Source organism: Etheostoma cragini, chromosome 17, assembly GCF_013103735.1.
Source record: "Etheostoma cragini isolate CJK2018 chromosome 17, CSU_Ecrag_1.0, whole genome shotgun sequence".
In the NCBI taxonomy this organism is placed as follows: Eukaryota; Metazoa; Chordata; class Actinopteri; order Perciformes; family Percidae; genus Etheostoma; species Etheostoma cragini.
The window spans coordinates 16,722,198-16,743,073 of record NC_048423.1 but is presented as its reverse complement, the minus strand read 5'-3'; the positions used below and the strand labels follow the sequence as shown (position 1 = coordinate 16,743,073).

Genomic DNA, 20,876 nt, shown 5'->3' with positions numbered 1-20,876 from the left:
TTTTTTTCGTAATGGAAAACCAAAAAAAGCGAGTAGAGGCGAGTCGAGTAGATACCACGCAGTGGAAAACCGCCATAAATGTTAGGAGGCTGGAAAAGGGGGATTTCTCACCTGCAGTTTGTCCTCTGGAACATTGAGCCAGTGGTTAAATGCTTGGGATAGTTTTGTCCTCACCTGCTTTCCTAAAAAGAGAGCGGAAAAACAAAATTTCAAGGTTTAATAGTCAAAGACATGCGTACTATAGTATAAAAAGGAAAAGAAAAACACATTAAAATGCATTCTTTACAATGACTATTTCTGAAAAGGAGCTCATTTTACTTGCTTTCTTTACTCAAATTTGTATTTTTCTTTGAGTCCTTATGTCACGGATATTGAAGAATGCACAATTTGTAGACGGCTATATTAGCGCAGCTGGTGGGTGGTTATTCTGTATTATTCGGGTTTAGAGGCATTGTTTGGAGAATGTTACTTTAAATTCTAAAACTGTTTCTTTAACTACCATTTGGAGTCATCGATGTGTGAAATAGAGCCTCATATACAAGAAATATATAACCCAAAATGACAAATCGGTTCCATTTGTTGCCAATTCTGCAGTGAAATGTTAAACTGAAGAAAATATTATTTATGCCTGAAAAACATAACAACAATGTTGCAAAATAGTTTTAACATGACGTTAAAAACGGCATCCCCCGAGCCAAAAGGCTTGAGTTATTATTTGTTAGCTTGTTCTTTTTAACTAACTATGTTGCGAGTTATAGGCGCTCAGCTGGTAACCTCCTGGAGACAGCTACATTTTATGTTAACTGTCAGAGTTAGCTTTGACTTCATTTATTACCTTATAATAGCTGTATTCTCATGACAATCTGCAAAAAACAGGTGACAGCACCGTTTGTTAGTTATTAATGCCGTTAGCATCATAGCTAACATTGTTAACTTTACTTAGTTTATGACAAATCGTTTTGGCTGTACTTTCTAACATGTTGTTGTTGTGCTTACCGAGCAACGTTAGCCTTTACAACAGAGCCGTACAATATGGGACCTCAATTTGGAAAGAAATCTGACCGGTAGTGAACGGGGATGGGCAAATTATATTTTGATCCCGTTTGAATTGAACCATGGATTACAAATGTGATGTTTGTCAATTTAAAAGAATTTTTCAACCGAAGAAAGTCTCAGTTAGTCATAGTTCTGTCATAGTACCACTTCATTTTGTGTGAAACCGCTCAGTGAACTACATCTCTCTCACAATTTACGTCACCTAGCTTGATGCTTAACTCGCTTGCTAGCTATCTTGCTTAGCATTTAACGTTATCTTACCTGATGTGTTTAATCCAGTACAGTGTTTTCTACAGGAAGAGGGTTAGATCCTCTGCTCGTCTGAGTAATGTTACATCCCCAGTATGATAAACACAGACATCGTGGCTTCAGCGAGACGTCATCCATGCAACATTGAAGTATGTAGTCTTTCTAATTACGTATTTTCACAGTCTTATACTTCAGCAGTTTAACAATAAACTGAGACTTTCTTTGGTTGAAAAATTCTTTGAAATTGACGATCATCATATTTGTAATCCATGGCTCAATTTAAACATCCTCAAAAAATAATTTGCCTCTCCCTGTTCGAAAGATAGGTCCCATGGACCACGGCTCTCTATAGTGGCATTGACAATAGTGTAGTACATATTAATAACTGGCTGCGTTTGAGCATTAAATATTTTAATATTAAATTAATATTAATTCAAATGGTATTATAAAGAAGATTCACAGCTCTATTCTGCACTCATTTGCTGTTGAAACGCAAACAGACTACGGAAAACTGTTTGATAGTAACACCCTTGCAAGAACAAAAACAAAAACGCGGTAGTGGTAACCACGGCAGCCCTTTAACAGTATACATGGCTTTTGATGACCTTTTCACTGCATGTCTGAATGCCTCCATGCATGTCTCTTCCACCACTCTGCAGTCACTGACATTGAGAAAGACTCACCTGGTAATTGCAACAAGTACTTGTACGGTTCCAGCAGAATTCGCTCCGAGGTGGCTTCCAAGTTGCCATCCATTGCTTCAAGTTCACCCTAATCTATATTAGAGGACAAAGAACGTACAACGTAAAATAACAATATGATTACTGAACTCTGAAACTTAAAAGGTTGGTGCAAGTCCACAATCACATGGAGTAAACAGAAGTAGTGAAGATGTGTGTAATTGTAATTAGTGATGCCTGTGGTGTGTTCATGTTGGGTTACTTGTATCAGCACCCAACTTTTAGCTGGCTCTTAACTGACAGATTGGGGAAGTGTTGAATAGACAGAATTGTAGTTGAAGAAATTGCAGAAGATTGTGTGTTGACATGGCAGGAACAATGCCAGACTGACAGAGACATAACTGCAAAATGCTGCTACACACCTAAGAGCATAATACACTGGAACTGTGTGGGTTTCCTTTCTGAGTGATGCTTAAACCATTTTGTTGTACTTTTTCTTAAAATAAGCACATAATTGCAACACAAGAAATACAATGAGAACTGCAAAACTAATGCAATAGTTTTAAAGCTTTACATTGAAAAAAACTCTAACTCATCTAAGGCAAACAACAAAATTAAAGGTTCAGACAAACTTGAATACATATTTTCTATGATGTTGTGCACTGTTTGGTCAGATGCATGTGCACAGCCCTGAAATCCCCTTGTGCATGGTGACACGCTGATCACATGATTGGATAAGTTAAAACAATCACATTACCGGTGAGTCACAGAAACTGGTGACCAGTGGTGTTGTTGCAATAAAAATAGAATATTTGGGTTGTCTGTGACAGCTAGTGATTATCATAAGAAATATCATGTAATCTTTACGTAAAACAGCAGTTTATGTTTAATTTCAGAAAATTCCAGACTAGATCATTTACGTCATATCATAAACATCTATAAGCCTATTGAGCTAAAAGATAATAGGATAATAAGTTTGAAACCTCTATCTTGAGAAAGTAATATTAGGGAACTACATTTTGTTAGGGTAAAAAGGTAACCATTCACACTCTTGATGCAAAGCTTACCATTACAATGAAATTAGACTGCCAAGACATTTTTTTTAATCAAATGACAATGCTGCCATCCATCTCCAGCAAGAGACAATATTATAGTATATCAAGAAGACTGATCTCTTGTCATATGAGTCATCATTGCTTTTAAAAAGGCCAACACCCTAGCATGTGGATAGTTACTAGTCTAATAGGTACCGTGTAACTGGTAGTTTAGTGTACACATTAAAAGCTCACACTCTACATTATTTGGTGTAACGTGGAAAACAAATGTATAATAATCACTTATCTCCATCGTGTCTGCAACAAGTGCCTAACTAGAATGATCATAATCATTATTATAATCTAGGTCATTTTCCATTGGATATGTTTACTTCACTTTTAACAGAGCCATTACTCAGTTCAATTACATTTAGGCTGTTTCATACTTGCACTTTGAATTGTTATGATATTGTTATTCAACCAAAAGGCCAATGTAAAGTATTGGTAAACAAAAGTTACATTTATTGGAAGGACAACTGAGGAGTATATAAAGTAATTTTAAACTACACAGTGACCCAAATTACACATACATATAGGAGCTTGAAAACAAAAAAGGATGCTGTGACATTAGCCCTTCCACTGTTCTTAACTCCACCCACCTTGGCTGCTTCCTATCAGTCTGGTGACTTGTATTCCTTTTAGCCAGACTGCTAGTTAGCTAGCATTAGCAGGCTAACATAAACGTGCCGGTAAACCACCGTTGAACATTTTTCTTTTTTTCAAAATAAAAACTTCCACTTTAACGCTGGTCGATTAAGGCACACGATATGACTGTCACATCCACCCCTTCATATCGTTTTTAGATCCGAGTGTTACTGGAAAATGTACCGGATGCTATGCTAAGCTAACGTCGTTATTGCTGTGTACTGGAAAGACACTTTTCAAGACGAGCTAGTTTTGATGAGCTACCTATATATGCTTCGTCGTCGTTACAGAGCAGGCGCATAGTAGGTGTGAAACATGGGTGCCTCGCACATTGTGTGTTGCAGTTGTATTTCTGTGTTGCCCGGTGAAAGCGTCCGGCCTGTAAGCAAATTGGAAAACCACACATACGTCTTATCGGGACAATCTGTACTACATATCGAACACACACTCACACGTTTTAAAAAGCTGGGGGTTGTAGTTTTTAGCAGTTTTTCTCTTTGCGAGAACAAATCAGTAGGACGACTTCGTACCATGGATATTTTTCTCCTCGACCAGCCAATCCGACACTACTAAGGCGTTACCCTTCCATGTGCCATCCTATGGGCGAATGTGCCTTTGGTTGAGGCGGGGTTAATATCCCCGTCAATCATTCTCAGGAGGCGGGGGCGGGGGGGTAGAAGGATCACAGAAAGCGCTAGGCTAGAAGAGCTACTCAACAAGGCAAACAGCAGCGCTCTGCGAAAACCACTTTTACCCATCCGCATCCAACATCAACCAGGGGCCAACGGACGACGTTAAAACCTGTCAGATTTCTCACATAAATGTTCCTATGGATTACTAATACACTTTCGTCGAAAAACAGAGGTGTTTCTCAACTTGACAGCATAGGTAAGCCTGCTTTTGTTCGGCAAAGCCATCGCTATTTTGAACAATTTACTAGCTTGCTTCCCTGCTGCTACCAAGCCAACCTTGACGTTAGCTAGCTAACTTGTTAACTAATGCTGGGATGTGTTTAGGGTGGTTTTATGGAATGAATGAATTTAACGATTGGACAGCAAAAAGATGACGGACGAGATTATAGAAGAAACTTGGTTAGCTCGATGACAAAGTTATTCTGTAGCCAGCCAAATTGAGCTGATGAGCACAGTCACAGCGTATGTTACTCCAGGGTTGAATAGTTTCAAGCCTGCTGGACAAGCACCGGAGTGTTGTGTTGTTGAGCGGAGGAATCCTCGGAGAGGTTGTCGTCGAGCTGCGCGTGTCATGGTTTTCCCTAATAGTCAAAAGTGATATTACACGATACCATTGGCGACCCGTATGAGCTTGACATCGTTGCAGGATATGATTTGTCGACCAGCGACTTAACGGTGTAGTTTAACAGGTAAATTGCATTGTCAGGCTTTTCTTTTGTGTCACCAGTATCATTAGCTTCTCGCGACCGACTTGTCCAGTGTAGGTTGGACCAAATGGACTGCCTTTTATCAAGGAACTCACCCGTTTGATCAGTTACATGACCAGATGCAATGTGGACTATTTTACCTCTGCTAGATATAGGGCTCGTGTATTCTCAATGCTGCGTGAACCAATATTTTGCACATTTCCGTAACTGGCAACATCACTGCTGACAAACTGTCTTTGCAAGAATCGTAACGTTTCAGAAGAGGTTTAAATGGGCTCGACGCTTTAGTTAACCGCGGTACCAGGTCTAAGGACAGAGGAAAAAACATCCGAGACTCGGGCTGTGTAGATATCATATGTGCATTATTTTTGGTGGTGGTCAATCACTCACGTGCGGCGGCTGATCTAGCAAATTGTCTGGGACAGATGACATTGTATCCTCCGCGACCAAGAGCCACATATTAGGGCTGCGACCTTGGCTTCTGTTATAACAATAAAATGTTGTAGGTATTAATGCGATGTTGCAGCGTTACAAGACTTCTTCGAGCTTGACCTTGTTGCGAACCGTTTCGTCGACTTGCTTCTTTGTCACTAGCGACCTCACTCAACGTTACTCAGTGAACAGTCAGCGAAATGCCAGACCAGTCGATAAAGACAACATTTTGTGAATAAAGAAAGTGACTCAAATGATTCTCACTTTGTTCAACTTAACGCTGTTGTAACGACATAGCATTAATATTACATTTCTATAAATGTCTGGTTTAGTGGCTATGTTGTCTGCCCACAACTAGTGTTATTATCGGTCTATTGCTGTCGAGTGTACTCTGCAGAGAGTAGCGCACCGTCAAGGGAGAGAAGCGAAAATGAACGGTGTTGGGGCAGTTTCATTCTGTATAAAGCAAGAGATTCGTCACCGAAAGAGATATGACTCTGACATTGGCAGGTGAATAGCGACCACCGCTCTCGCAGTTTCCAGTGTTTGTGCAATGACTGTTCTCCTTTTTAGCCGACTGTCAGCTACAGAAATGGCGTCCTCCTCTGCTGTAGTGTTGGTACAGTCAGTGCAGTGCAGACAGCGGGCACATCCCGCTGCCGTACTCCGAGCACCGTGCGGCTCTTACTGTATCTATCACTTTATCCTAAACAGCCTCCTTATCCGTGCATTTGTGCAGGACAGCGAGTAGTTACTTTGTGTTTGCTCTTCCTTCGTTGCCACAAGCCATGGCTGGCTGCTGACTACAGTACACTAGGCATTACATAAACGGCTTTAATGGCTATGCGAATGAGAGTGATCCGCCTGCCACGGTTTACTTTGCAACACAGATATTTTTGATAATGTGGACCGAAAGCTCGAGGACCCATCCCGTTAGCCTGGTGCATTAGTCAGGATTATTTAATCAAATGATCTTTAAACTTTGCTTAAATCAATTACAGACTCTCTTCGAATGAAAACCACAATTCCTAAAAGGATATCTCATGTGCAGACGATGTGTTTTACTAAGCGATGTCAAGTGTGAGTCTACCGCCCAGCTTTTTCATGGCATCCAGCAGTGTAGCAGAAGAAGTGATGTCATCATAACATAACCGTGTCTTGTTGTGGCAGACTGAAGTTGGCACCGTCTGTAATGTCTAACCGCTTCTTCAACCTCTGTTTTCAGCCTCAGATTCGTTACACTGGTCACCTAGAGGACTCATCGAGAGATGAAGGTATGTTCATTCATTTTCTTGTATGTGTTTAATGCCACTGGAGACTCGATTAGAGTCCCACGACGTCTGCATTTCCAGTCTCAGCTCAGTTTTATTTACCTCCTATATAAACATGCCTTAACCAGGCAAATCAAACACGACATGTTAAATGTAACATGCATGGCTTCATCCTTTTATTCTCATGATTAAGGGTAGTGCAAACTTTTACTAAATGTCAATTTTGGTCTTGTTAAAAACAGTGTTGTGGACATAGGCCAAAACTAATACCTTTATTGATTTTTCAGGTGCTCCATTTGTAATTGCAAACACTAATTGGGAATTGTAATTTTGAGGTTATGCAATGTTATTGAATTGCACGCTGAGTTCTGAGTTGAGATGACTGACAGATTAAATGAGCTGTGGAATTTACACAGTATTCAAAAGTGCTGGCATTGCTTTCTCCAGCCGTGTTCATTTTCAAAAAGACACAGTTGTCATTGTTTTGGGAATAAGTTGTGATGCAAGCTTATTCATCTTTTCTTATAGTTTCAATGGATCAGAGTTATGGCTGTTGTTATGCCTGCAGGGCTGTTTTGGCTTAACTTTTCATCTGTTTCCATGTGAGCCATACATAGAGCCATAACCTGCTGGGTTGTTTCACTTTTAAATTAAACACGTGTAAAAATCCTTGACAGGAGTCTGTAGTCTAAATCTTTATTTGGCACACACAATATAAAGTGTAACAGGTTCATGGGGAAAGAATAAAGTGAATAGAAGATGTAAGCACTTTGTGATGGGAGAGTAAGTGTTGAACAAAGTTAAAGCAGGTCTAGTAATGATTTGTAGTCTTTCACTTTGGCCCTAGTGATGTTATGTTTATTGTGGTTAACCAATACCACCAACCACTACTAGCAGTCAAACAAAGTTTGTAATTAAAATGCAAACAAAAGCATCATGGGATGTGAAAATAGTTGCCAACACATTATTATAATAATGATAATAATAATGATTATTGCATTATTCATTAAATCTTGTCAAACCATCTATGAGAAATGAGGAACTCATTTGGGTCTGGTACAAAGCTTTACTTTTTATCTGCTTAAGAACCATTGATGTTGCTTGCATTCATACTCGTCCTACTGGTAGTGCTGATTTGAACTGCATGCTGATTTGTGGTTATGTAATAAATACTTTGTGTCACAGGAAGACAATGGAATTCTGAATGTCATGACTAGAAATGCATTCTAGTGAACAGAGAGCATCCAGGCACAGAGTATATAGAAACCTATGATCCAAGCTATTTCACACTTTGCTGCTTAATTTATTCAACTTTATCAAGTGTCTACTTAAATAATGTCATTAAAACGTTGCCATTAGTGCCCATGTCCATTTTGCAGTTAATATTCTCTCCAGCTGGGTAGCCGTAGCCTGTTATTAGATGATTATTATGCCTGCACTTGCTTATTTTCATCATTGCTGACAGGAGCAATGTTTTTACATTTCTGGTTTAATGTTGTAGCATTTGTGGTTTTCATAGTGCTCCGAGTCATCTGGATCTATTGATGTTGGAGAAGTGCTCACTTATTTCACTGCTCTGTATATAAGAAGCATCTGCTCAATGTCTGTAACTGTAAATTTCTCTGTAACTAGGACAACTCTTCTTTAAATGCACTTAGAATTTCATGTCACTCTGGCTTATGGTCCACAGCCTTTGTCCATCAACTGTACACACTGCAGTTGACGTTCCCAAAGGAACGTACCATTTCCAACAGAAAACACTGTCTAACTGCTCCTAACAGCTCTATTGTAGTCCAGCCTTTACTTTCGTGACGAACATGCGTCACTTTGTAACACATGTTATATGCGCGCCTTGCTGCTAGCATGGCACTCCCTTATACTCTACTTCTGACTGGCTAGTAGTCCTTACCTAGATACTGTGCATGTATGACTCCCAACAAAGATAGAACAGAAGTGAGACGCTTCACTCTGTAGCTACAACAGAGAGCTCAACACACAGGGTGAAAAGAGGAGCAGCAGCAATGTGTAGTACAACAAAAATATGGTGTTTTCTGACAATTAAACCAAATAAACCTACGACCAGGTACTTTGTTAAAGTAAATAACTTTATGTAATTACAGTGCAAATATGATCTGATTTATGCATATGCAAGCATGATCATTTTTAAAGGAGCAAATTATTTGTTGTCTGTACTCGAAATACTGTTGAAAATAAATAGTGGGCCGGGATTGACTCCTCATTGTCCTTACGGAGCCGTTCCCCAATACGTGAAAAGCCACTTGCTCTTAAATGCACGCGTGGCCGGACGGCTATCAAAACAAAGAACTGAGAAGCTCGGATTACAACGCACACACAGAGGTAGTGTGACTACATTCTCTGCTCAGAGCGCCATTACTCCACCATAACTTTACATAGCAAATGCATATATTCATAATATGAGATATGTGAATATTAAGTACAGTCCCTTTTTAAGTAATGAGGGAATTTTGGCAGTCTGAGTTGTTTGTATTGGATGGGTATTGCATGGTGAACCTTAAGATAACATTAGCATATTCTACCAATAGCCAAATTGCAATTAAGAGACTGCCACAAGTCATTCAGAAGGCATATGCAAAACTATGGCTTTTGCATTTTGGTCGGGGAAATTGGTAGCTTTGACATTATAGGCATCTGCGATTTATTAGCAGTTTTATTAAAATGTTTAAAGTTCTGTACTTGGTTTGAATTGTCTGTGAGACTACAGGACTCAATTTGCACGACAGTCCTAAATTTGGGGTAATACGTGTGTACACAAAAGGTATCAAGATAGTTATTTTTTTATTTGTTTAAAGCTGCCATGGCATTGCCAAGGCAACTCCTACTGAAGCACCAGTCACTGGAATTGTGGTGACTGTGGTTTGGACAAAGAGGTAATTCACGGCAGGATTATTGTATGTGTGAGCTTGGCTGGGAGGGAGCTTAATTCTTTCCTGCATGCCTTTTGCATGTTCCTTTGTTCGGCCAACAAGCCTATTCATTATAGCCCAATATAATGGGTCAGAAACTATTGCTTATAACATTTTTAGTAAGGCTAATTCATGCCTGAATTGTATGTTTAAAAAAGGTGCTCAATACATTGTTATTCTCAGAATGAAAATTACTGATTTGTTAAGCCCAGTTCAGACCAAAGATTGGTGACGCGATGAAACCGTTTTAGAAAATTGCAGGGGAAGTTTCAGCAGTCCGAACCAGCCGCTCTCGGCTCAACTCAAGACAGCTGATGGTGTCTTGACTCAAGTAGCTCATGTCATCAGCAACATCAGTAGATGATCACAAACCAGTTGATATTCCTAACATCAACTTGCACTATTGTGTAACCTGAAACATACCAACATGTATTTAGTGACACATCCAACCTCACAGCACACGTGTCATTTTAGCTTTAAAAGGCGCACAATCTCAAATAAATCCTGAGCAATGGCAACAGTAGCGATCCAGAAACTCTGAGTGTTAGAGGGAGGTGAATCGTTGGTGTGAAAATAAACCCTGTTCCCAAGTGTAAATCACAAATGCTAATTTGATTGGATTGCCAGTGTCTTAACAGAAGCGTCACAAGAAACAATTAGATGATGAACCCATACAACCGGTTGTTTTGGTGTAAGAGTGATGATGGGAAATAGTCGGTCAGAAAAAGTTCACATGAAGAATAGTACAAAAGTTTGCCTTTTTAATTTCAACCGTAGTAAAATATACAGTTTCATAAAATGGAAGTACTTAAGTAAATTGTGCTGAAGTATGGTGCTGTAGTAAATGTAGCTGGTAACAATCCACCCCTGGTTATTTGTCTTTAGTAATGTAACTGACATCACCACAACATTTCCAAAAGGCATGTATGGAAAATATGGGTCCACCAGACTCGGATTCAGTCCAGCGACATGCCCTGCACTTCACACAAATAGGGATATCTAACAGCTCTATTGTTCATTTTCTGGAAATGATCTGAAATTGGCTGTAAATATCTGTGTGTCTTAACATATTAGCAAATAGGTATCTGCATGCTTCCATGGGACAGCCTCCCCAAAATAGCCTGTGGTCCTTTGAGTAAATAAACAGGGATTCCTTGAGGCCCTCTCTGATCAATGACTGATATAAAGTGGGTTCACCTTACAAACATGCCATCCGTTTTTATTTTTTTTTCAGCTTTTTAACCTTTTGAATGCATATATATCTGTATGAATGCGAGTTGTAGAATGAAAATACTAAAGTCGCTCAGGCTGTCAAAGAAATGCACTAAATGCAGCAGCTTAGTTTCAACTGGCATTCTGTGGAGTTGGCTGTTAAATTTTTCATGACCTGAGTCTTTATTGAGCAGAAACTGATCTCATTCTGCTGTTGCCAGTGTCACCCCGGTATATTTAGTGTTGAATGATTTCAAAGCTGTGACTTAATGTAACAGCCTTGCCTGTTTTGTTCCCTTACTAAAAAGACAAATTTTCAGGTTCATACTTGCTGTTGGGGTTTCTAATGGAATATGTTTACATTCTGTAATTTTAAACAAAACATAATTATTATAATTTATCATGGTGTCTATCTGCATGTACTCTGTTTTAGGGCCTGTCTCTTTCAGCTTCCCCTCCAAAAAACAAAACATCATCACCGCAAAAACAACAACGTTAGCCTGCAGATGTGCATGGCCACGTTGTGTTTAATTCAATAGATTAATTGATTCTTATTATGGATTGTGCTTTACGTAGATTCAAGGTTTTCTAAACAAAACCTATCAAAGTAGAATAAAACAGAGCGACTTATATTGGTAGAGAGCAACAAGTTAGCAAACTGCAATCGCCCTTTCAGCTCCCTGTCAGCTGATCGGCTGCTAGACGGGCTGCAAAATATGTTGTAGGCTAAGGTTTAAGTCAATGTTTTTTTCGGGGATAACTCAATTCACTTTACCGGCAGTATTGACAACGGATAAAGCCACCATGACTTGAGATACTCTAGCTTTTTGTTCTATTGTTCACTTTTAACTCCCTTTACATACTTTGCTATCTCTTTTTTCTCTCTCTTTTCCTCACAGCGGCACTCATGCGCTAGGCTACTCTCCGTTACCGCTCACTCTCCTTGCGCGACAACACAGGCACTAGCGTCACTCACCTAAGGCACCCTGCCATTCTCCCTCTAACTAACTCTCGTAAGGGGGTTGCGGTATACCGCACTAACGCAGGAATTTCTTGCTTTTCATATCGCGGTTCCCTAATCCGTAGTTCAGACATCACGGTTTAGTTCAGTACAATAGAGGGGAAAGCAAAACAAAAATGCAGAGGGATATTAAAAAACTTTTTTTATCATTGTGTCACTAGGCTGTACCACCTAGTATCATACAGTCTCTCCCCTGAGCTAGCTGCACAATCTGAACAGCCTGAAGTATGCAAAGCCATGTTCATACTAGACAGTTACTAGAACTATGCATCCAGCCATATTTTTCTTCGTAAAACTGCACTTTAAGTGGAAAACTAATATTTCCATTAAGAACTGAAAAGTTATAGGCTTGGACCTCTCACTTCATACTGTATGTGACCTTTTAAATACAGAGTTGGCTTCGGGTCACTCATCACTAGTAATCAGTGGGGTGCTAGTACCAAATTTAAACTGTCTGCGTGACAGAAGTACTCTATGTGAACCCTGAACTCTCAGATTTGTTGTAGATTGTTCCTTTTGTGGAGGGGGAAAGCTTTTATTGCATGAATACATTAAAGTTATCTAATGTGATATCTGTGCCTCTCGGACTGATATAAGTTGATCATCCTTCAATCAAGCTGCATTTACGCTGGGTATGTTTCTGTCCTTGCCAGCCGCAGGTGTGTTTTCACACCCCATGCCAAGTTCTATTTGTATGTGTTTAATCAAGCACATGTGCCTGGAGAGTATTTTCCACATCAGTGGCACAAGCTGAACAAGAGAGCTGGATTTGATTGTACTACTGTTATTACCATTACGTTGACTTTTTCATGCAGGCACTAATGTGGCGCTTGAGGCTTATGAAAAATACTCCTCTGCTCTTTTTTTTATGACAGAATCTTAGATAAGAAAAGCTCGTGTGGAGTTTTAACTTATTTTAAGTTAGTTAGGGGAAGTTACACCTCCACTAATGCACAGGAATTCCGCCTCTCTGAGCTTAGTCATATTGATTGTTTGATCTTCTGAGTCTGGGATACACTGTCTGTTCTTCTGTACTGGCTGGAATGATGGAAAGGAGTCAGTGTTCATTGCCAGACAGCTATAGGCTAAATGGCAATCCAATCCAAGGAATGGCATTTTCTTTCATAGTTTTAGTTTAGTGCAAGGAGGTGGGGCATTATCCACAGAAACAACAAACTATTCTCTGTTTGTGCTGGCATGTGAGCATGACAAATATAAATCTGGCCTCAGCAGTGTGTTGTCACCCCTCATGCCTTGTTAAGTTGTGGAGGTTTGGCAACCACAGCTGTCAAGGTAACCCAAGCTGCCCTCTCTGACTCAGTAGTATGACTCTTCCCTCTAAGAAGAGGGAAAGAAAAATGCTTAAAGCAGTGAAAGCAATTGGAGACAAGTATTATTATTATTATTATAAAAGAGGAGGAACAGTGGCAGTCCAGCTTTGTGTTGCAGCCATGACTGACAAGAGTGTGCGTCATGTAAACCTGGTGTTGGCTTGGGCAGCTTGTGCTGAGGCCAGACTGCACTAATGAGCTGTTTATCTGAGAGGTGGGGAGGCTGAAGTGCACTGGACTCTGCCCCTAAACCCCATCTGTCAGAATCCAAAAGACACCGGAGAAGAGGCGACCTGTCCAGATTTGACTATGAAAGGCTCCCGACCTTCCCAACACAGAAAAAGCATTTCGTCCATCTGTTAGCAAACATGATTTTTGTCTTTTTAATATTATTTGCTGCCAGTTTGATTTGAGTTGGTTTTTTTTAAATTTTTTAATGAGTGTTTGATTAATTATAATTTTTATATTCAGTGTTACTTACTTTGCATGCAGTGGCACTACAAGATAATTTTTTAAATAATACGTTTATTGAACTTATTGCACTTTTATAGCGTAGATATCACGGGCGTTGAAATTAATCATGCAGACCTGGACGGCTCTGTATCTATAAAGTGACTAACAAACGGTTATTGCCTACTGATGCTGCTTGTTGATTTTTCCGGTCGCTTTTTTTGTGTGTTACTTGTGCCTGTTTTCTGTTGTGTTTAGACTCTTTTTTTTTTGCAGGGCAGATGCAATAAAAATGGGAGTTAATAAATATATATATATATATATATATATATATATATATATATATATATGACTGTTGAATTTGTTTGATGAAAACCATGTGTAGTAGTAGTAGTAATAATAATAATAATAGTTTGTACTGTTTATTGATCCTCAGTGGGGAAATTACCATTTACTCTCTGTTTTGTTAGTATTCACTACACACAGGCCTGAAATACACACACATGCTCCTGAGCTATTCATGCACAAATATAGAGATGTCAGAGTGAGTGGGCTGCCAGTGCTGGACCAGTGCCCTGAGCGGATGGGGGGGTACGATGCCTGGCTCAAGAGCGCCCGGGCCGTTAACTGGCATCTCTTCAGCTACTAACGCCAGCTACACTCTGTACTCAGTTCCGTACTGGCACTTGAACCAGCAACCCTCCGGTTCCCAACCCAACTCCCTACGGACTGAGCTACTGCCACCTCAATAACAGCAATACATACTACATTTGAGGAGGTGGGGATGTAAGGATATCTTATCAAATTGTTGATATGACAATCATAATCAAATTAAATCGTAAGACAATCAAAGATTCACAACCCTAGTAGATATACAAATTCACTATTTTTAACCCCAGTGCTCAGAGAACCACATCAGTAAGTTTTGTACTCAAAATCTCTTCACTGTCCAAGTTCATTTTGTTCAGTCAACAGAGCCTTCTACAATTTAAGATAGGCATTAGAACAATTTTTTTACAAAGCTGGACTGGATTGTTACAGTTGGCAAATCACCATGCCTATTTTTAGTACACTTTCTCTACTTTTATCCTTTTGATATCAAGGAATAGAAGTAGATACAGTATATTTTGCCTATGATGCCTATTTGCACAACAGCCAAACTCTGTAACTGTTAATACACCACCTGTTTGATTAATAGAGAGTGTTCCAGATCATTCTTTGGTTTTGTGGTTTGAGTGTGTTGCCCAGAATTGCGACACGTTTTAGTTGTCTATCAGTTAAGCTAATGTAGAATTTGGTCTCAGGTGCCAAATTAAAGAGGGATGTGAAACCCTTATGTTCATGTGGATTATTGGACAATGGATATTTGTAACCACATTTCCGTTTCACCTGCTACTATTTTATCAGGAGGCAACATTTTGCCCATGCATCTGCAGTGAATCTCACTCAGCGTTATTAGCAAATTAGGGATGTCACAGATTAGGGATGTCATGTTTATCTAGTCTCGCTTTGCCAGACCCTCCTCCGAAGTGGTCTGGCTACTCCACAGTGCAATCGGGGGTGGGAGGAAAACGTGCTCTGGTTTATTGGCATTTCTTTTAAACCCATTGCAATCATTTTGGGTGGTGCTAAGCACCGGAGAAAAGCTGCGGTGCAGCTGCAAAATAGGCTCTGAAGGAACTTGTTTTGGTGGAACATGTATGTTTTAAAAGTTGTTTTTAGTTTTGCAATAGAAAACTCAGATTGGATAGATCTAGCTAGCGGTCTATAATTACTCTGCAGTGATCTGAGAACAGGTTAACCATATTCAAAGGAAGCCCAAGGACACAGATATCTTGTAGGCTATGTTTTTGTGACCCTGATACTAATCTGAGTCATTTAATATTAAATATCTGCCAAGTTCAAATCCTGATTGAAGGTTTATATTTTTCTACATAAAATGGCTGTGCAGCTACTTCTAATGCAGACCTACATAAATAAATCCTATACACTCATGTCCATAGTGTTATACAGTCTGTGTAGAACCCACGCATTAAAAGCATATCACTGTGAAATGGTTGTAGAAGGAAGGCAAGAGCAGCATTTGTTTCTATCCTTGTCTTTAACAATATACACAAGTTCAAAACCAATATTCAATCAATGCTCAGACTTAAAGGTGTGGTGAACCTGCAACACAACGCTGAAATAAGGCAAAGCAGATTTTTATCTTTGTTGTAGTTCATAAAGCTGCTGCTCTCACTTCTGCTGATGCAAGTGGCTGTCAATGTGGAACTCCTCTATAAAACTGTTGGCTTACATTCATGCCACTCATGGGTTTTCTTGTATGCCATAGGTTACTAACAAGTCCAACTATTAAGACAATACTGCAGGTCTTTTTTTTTTTACACAGCTGGTTTACCAAAAGCCTAATGGGTTACATAGACAAAGGATCAGGATTTCTAAAGTTGATAAAACCAGTTATAAAATGCCTTGATAGGATTAATTGGTTTTGGGAAAAGATTAGACTGCAAAAAGGGCTATAAATCAAAAACAATATTCCAAATATTTTCAACGTGTGAGTATGATTATACCAGCATGATCATTCTAGTAAACTAAAGGGAACACAGCTCGCATATAACATTTTAGAGGGCTTTGATTTTGAAATTCCACATCAGAATGTCTTTGTACTGTCTTAAGGCCAGTCTACACAAAGAATGATAACTATAACATAACTATTACTATGTGAGCACCCACACTGCTGAACAATAAAAAACGCAAACAGCTACGTTAATTAGCGATGCACGCTCCAGCTGATGATAATTCATCACACTCTGATACAGCAGACGCTACAATGTAAGATTTAGGCCTAAAGGAATGTATGTAGTTTTATCCTACATTTTTGTTAATTTTTTGTAAATTTTCTTTTGGAAACCAGAGCAGGTGGGCGGTGCCAAGTCTGTGCCCATGGGCGTGCTGGTCTTACAGGGAGGTGTGTTTAGGGGAATTCTTGGCGTATTGCTATCTGGGAAGGGCTCGCGGCGTTGACCATCAATGACCTGGTCTAAAGTCAATAACATCGTATTTCTTTTCTTTTTTAACAGCATAATAGTAAAAAGTGCCTATCTCATGCATAGCATGCACACACCATGCCTGTTACACACACACACACAGGGCTCCGCAGAAGCACACAAACATGTAAAAGATTACAAATAAAAAATATTACAGTGCAAATCCGCCATCATAATAGCTGTAGCCCCGCTGAGGAGTAAAAGTCACGTCACTACCCACCTGTTTGAAACAAATCTCTCCGCAGTGTCTCTCCCTGCCATGTCATGTTGTGATCTCAGATGGATTGTGATTGGCTGTCAGTGTTTGGCAGCGTCAAATCCCGCTGAAAGTGATCCCAGCGATAGCGTTCTCCGCTGTCATTGTTGTTGTGGTGTAGATTTATAGTTATGGTTTTTGGTGTGGACGGTCCTTTAGTGATACTCTGAGATGATCTGCTGTTGTTTACAAAGGAGCTTAAGTTGGTTTAGTTTTTACACACCTTTTGACACACCCTGCCTTCCTCGTGGGAACAACAACCAGCTGTTTGAAAAAAAAGATTTATGCATTTGATTTGTATCTCTTAAAGTGTGGTTATAAGAAAACCTATCTTATTAAGTCTTGAATATTTAGTGGAGAACCTGATGTTTTCCTCAAGTAAAACACACCAAGTGCACATATGATATGTTGCAGTTGATCGTGATGCGTCCTGTCAGCAGGAAATGTGCCCCACTGTGGGTCTTATTCCAGAAAGATGTCTAGACTTTTTTTTATAAAGCCTTAGTAAACTGAAACATCTCAGTAAACCCATCTTTGAACTACATGAACCACAAATATGTTCTGCCCTTATCCACACATAGAACGTCTGTTTTCTCTGTGTACCCAACCCTCCACAAATCTGTTCTTGAGGGGGACAAAAAAGGTTTGATGAACATCCAATGATGTCACAAGACGGTGCTATGTGTTTCGGAAAGCTTCTTCTTTGTAGTCATCAAAGCAGTAGTGAAGTGGCCTTTTTGTTTGCTCCCTCAGAGGCTTGTTTTCCAATACCCAGAGCAGATGGTATGTGTTTTTTATGGATGAATCACTGAGCTGGGTTGGTTTTGCGTAGCTGGCCTACAACTATGTGGAGCCTGTGTGTGTACTCCTAGCTGTGAGAATACACATGTGTCAGTAAGCTATATATAATATCTTTGAATTCACTGGTTTCTTGTTTTATTTTTATTTCCTCAGACTCTGGAGGAGCCCCCCTACTTGACAGTAGGGACGGATGTGAGTGCCAAGTACAGAGGGGCTTTCTGTGAGGCCAAGATTAAGACTGCCAAGAGGCTAGTCAAGGCCAAGGTAAGTCATATTTTAAAGTGCTCCTGTGATTAAAAATGTATTATCTGTCTGCGTTGTGTGTGTGATGGGGGACAGGGTGAGGGGCTCTTCTCTCTGTGTGAAGGGGGCAACAATCAAGATCAAACAGCTACACTTTGATGCACATCATGAGCAGTTGGTTTGGAGATGGCCACATTTAAAAGATACCGTCCAAAAACATTCCTTGACAGACCGTGTTGTTGGAATAATTCTCGTACAATAAGTCCTCGTATCAGATAGATTTTAGACTGAATTCTTTTCTAGTCTCTGATGTTGCCAAACATCCAGCTGTGTTGCTTACATGCTCGAGCTCTACCACCTGGTTTAGGTTGTTAGTTGTGCTCATACAGCTGAAACGTTGATCAGGGCTCCAGCTGTGACAGATGCAGGGTCTGGTCTAGCCCACCAGGTACCCATCACGTCCTCAGGCGTCCCTCTCGCCCACTGCTTCCATGTTTTGTCGCGGGGACGGTGTGTCTGCTGTGTTCCCGTTGGTTTTATGCCCTGCTGATGAAGGCATTGCCTGATGCACGTAGTACAGTATCTCATTTCCCAGTGGGGCTAGAGCATCTGGATAATACAATAGAGACTGAACGCTTGTCTCTCATTCTGCTAGAGTGTGTGGGAGGAACAAAGATTGGATGATGGCTTTTTCACAGTGTCAATACACGGTGGTTTCCCCTGTAGAGACAAAAGAGCAGCGATCTTGCCAGTTTTGTGACAAATTATGGCCTTTTTGTCTTATGGACAGAGACAAACAACATGACAAAGTAGACCATGTGATTTACTGGTTTAAAATATTGTTGACTAAAAGGCAGCTAATAGGACAGTCTCAGCTCATAAATGAATTACCATACTAATTGGCTGAGTGTGGGGTATGTTTGTGGGTAGCTGTTCCCACACAAACGGAGAACATGGCAATTATTAAGCGGTTGTTGTGAATTAGAATATTCCACTGTAATGAATTCCTCTCTAGCTCTTTGGTTCACTAATCTCTGTCTGCTTGTTTAACAAAGTCTATGGTGGCAGCCAGGCAGCATATGGCGCTGGTGTCTTTTGCGTGTTTTTAAAACACAGTGAAAGATCTGTGTGACATTATTATTTATGATCAGAGTCTGTACTGGAAGACCTGTAAAAAGTCTGAATTAGCACCATGTCAGTATCACTCACTATATTTTGGCCATGTATTATAATTAAAAAAAAATTATAAAAAGGGATATCCTCAATCCTGTTTGCTTTAAAATACATGTAGTGAAGGTCGCACTTCAGTTGCATTTTACTGTGTGGCACAAGCCCTAATTAGAAGAAGAATTAATGCAAACGTCATTGCTAAAGTCATTAGAAAGACATGTACAGAGGTGAAGAGATGCAGATTTACAAGGACACAAATTGGGATCAAAGATGCAAATACTCTGAGATGTAGTAATGTTTTTTATATTTTACAAGGACAAGGCACATTGATCAACATGACTGTAAATGGGCCAGGGTTATCAAAGTGGCAAGTTTTCAACTGGTGTCATTTGATCAAATGTTAGATTATTCATATTCATATTATTAAAATGGCAATGAAGTCAAACAACATTGGAAGTGAACTCAGAAGAGGAGAAGGCTTTATTGATGTGAAGAGACAGGAGCAGAAAAGAGGGAGGTGGAGGGAAATAAGTGAAACAACTGGAGCTGCTGTTTCTGAGTTGTCACACTTACAGTCGCTGCTTGTTGTTAGCGGGGATCATGTCCTTTTTGTGTGTATGTACGTGTGTGTGTGTGTGTGTGTGTGTGTGTGTGTAAACCTCTACAGTCCGATTTGCTTGAATAAATTGAGATCAAAGTTTACTTCATGTTTCTGTATCAAGTAAACCAAAAACGTCTTGCAAATTAAAATAGGAAAAAATGCAAGACAAACATCAAGCAGCTCCGTGACATTTTTAGGCTCATTGGAAGAAAGAATCTCATAAATAATGGACTGTGAGCTCTCGACAAAACGTAATTAGAAGGTTTTAAATCGTATTTCAGTATTTGTTAAGTCTATGTCCTTGTACAATTTGTGTAAACAGTTCTAGACCTCTGTTTAACTGTGCAGGAGGCAAGCTCACAGTTAGGAGGCTGTCAGGATTGCCAGGTGTTATTGACGCTCTCTAGCTGAGAGTCATCCTCCCTCTGTCTGCGGAGAGCAGAGGCTTCTGCTCGTCCATGAGAAGAAGGAAGTCCTTTATTCCACCGGGCGGGCAGGAATGTTATTATCTCTATAACCGATAAAACGCTGCCTCAGGGAATCTTTTTATTCCTTTCTCTTCCATCCTATTTTTTTTTTTTACCTGACAACTTAACAGCATCTTTATAGTATGTGTTCCTGTCATTCATTGTCTTGATGCTGCCTTCACAGCAAGACTTTGATTGCGGTTTGAAAACGACTTGAGAGAGCATTGTCTGAATTTGTTACCTGCAGCCTGGTATTCTGAACTGGTGGTTGATTCTGAACTAAATCCCAGTCAATAAAAGTGTAGCCAGTTTTCCTGTTATAATTATTTTACTAGCATGTGCATGGAAACAGAGAATTAATATTGATAGGAATCAGGGAGAGATGTGTGCGTGCGCGTTACCAGGTCCCCCTGCAGATGCAAGACTACCACAGCATGATCGGATTATGATCTACTGTGGCTCACTTAGGGGAGGCTGCAAAAAGCCTGGGGGAGGGGGGGGGGGGG

General features: G+C 39.9%; 2 protein-coding genes across 10 annotated transcripts in view; one reads left to right on the top strand and one right to left on the bottom strand.

Annotated features, from left to right (window-relative positions):
* The window catches only part of ggps1 (geranylgeranyl diphosphate synthase 1), an 11,807-nt gene extending 7,660 nt beyond the window's left edge, over positions 1-4,147 (bottom strand). The window contains exons 1-3 of the mRNA XM_034898531.1: positions 3,679-4,147; positions 1,989-2,081; positions 112-182 (exon numbers count right to left, since the gene is read on the bottom strand). Coding sequence (XP_034754422.1) covers positions 112-182; positions 1,989-2,061 — 144 coding nt within the window. The 5' untranslated portion in view covers positions 2,062-2,081; positions 3,679-4,147. The remainder of the gene's footprint in view (positions 1-111; positions 183-1,988; positions 2,082-3,678) is intronic.
* A 214-nt stretch (positions 4,148-4,361) lies between these two features.
* The window catches only part of arid4b (AT-rich interaction domain 4B), a 40,685-nt gene continuing 24,170 nt past the window's right edge, over positions 4,362-20,876 (top strand). For 7 of the 9 annotated variants that reach the window (XM_034897399.1, XM_034897398.1, XM_034897397.1 and 4 more), the window contains exons 1-3: positions 4,362-4,612; positions 6,781-6,829; positions 18,043-18,153. In XM_034897399.1, coding sequence (XP_034753290.1) covers positions 6,824-6,829; positions 18,043-18,153 — 117 coding nt within the window. In that variant the 5' untranslated portion in view covers positions 4,362-4,612; positions 6,781-6,823. Of the gene's footprint in view, positions 4,613-5,923; positions 6,066-6,426; positions 6,636-6,780; positions 6,830-18,042; positions 18,154-20,876 lie in introns of those variants that run through there. The other 2 variants (XM_034897391.1, XM_034897392.1) reach the window with 2 other exon arrangements.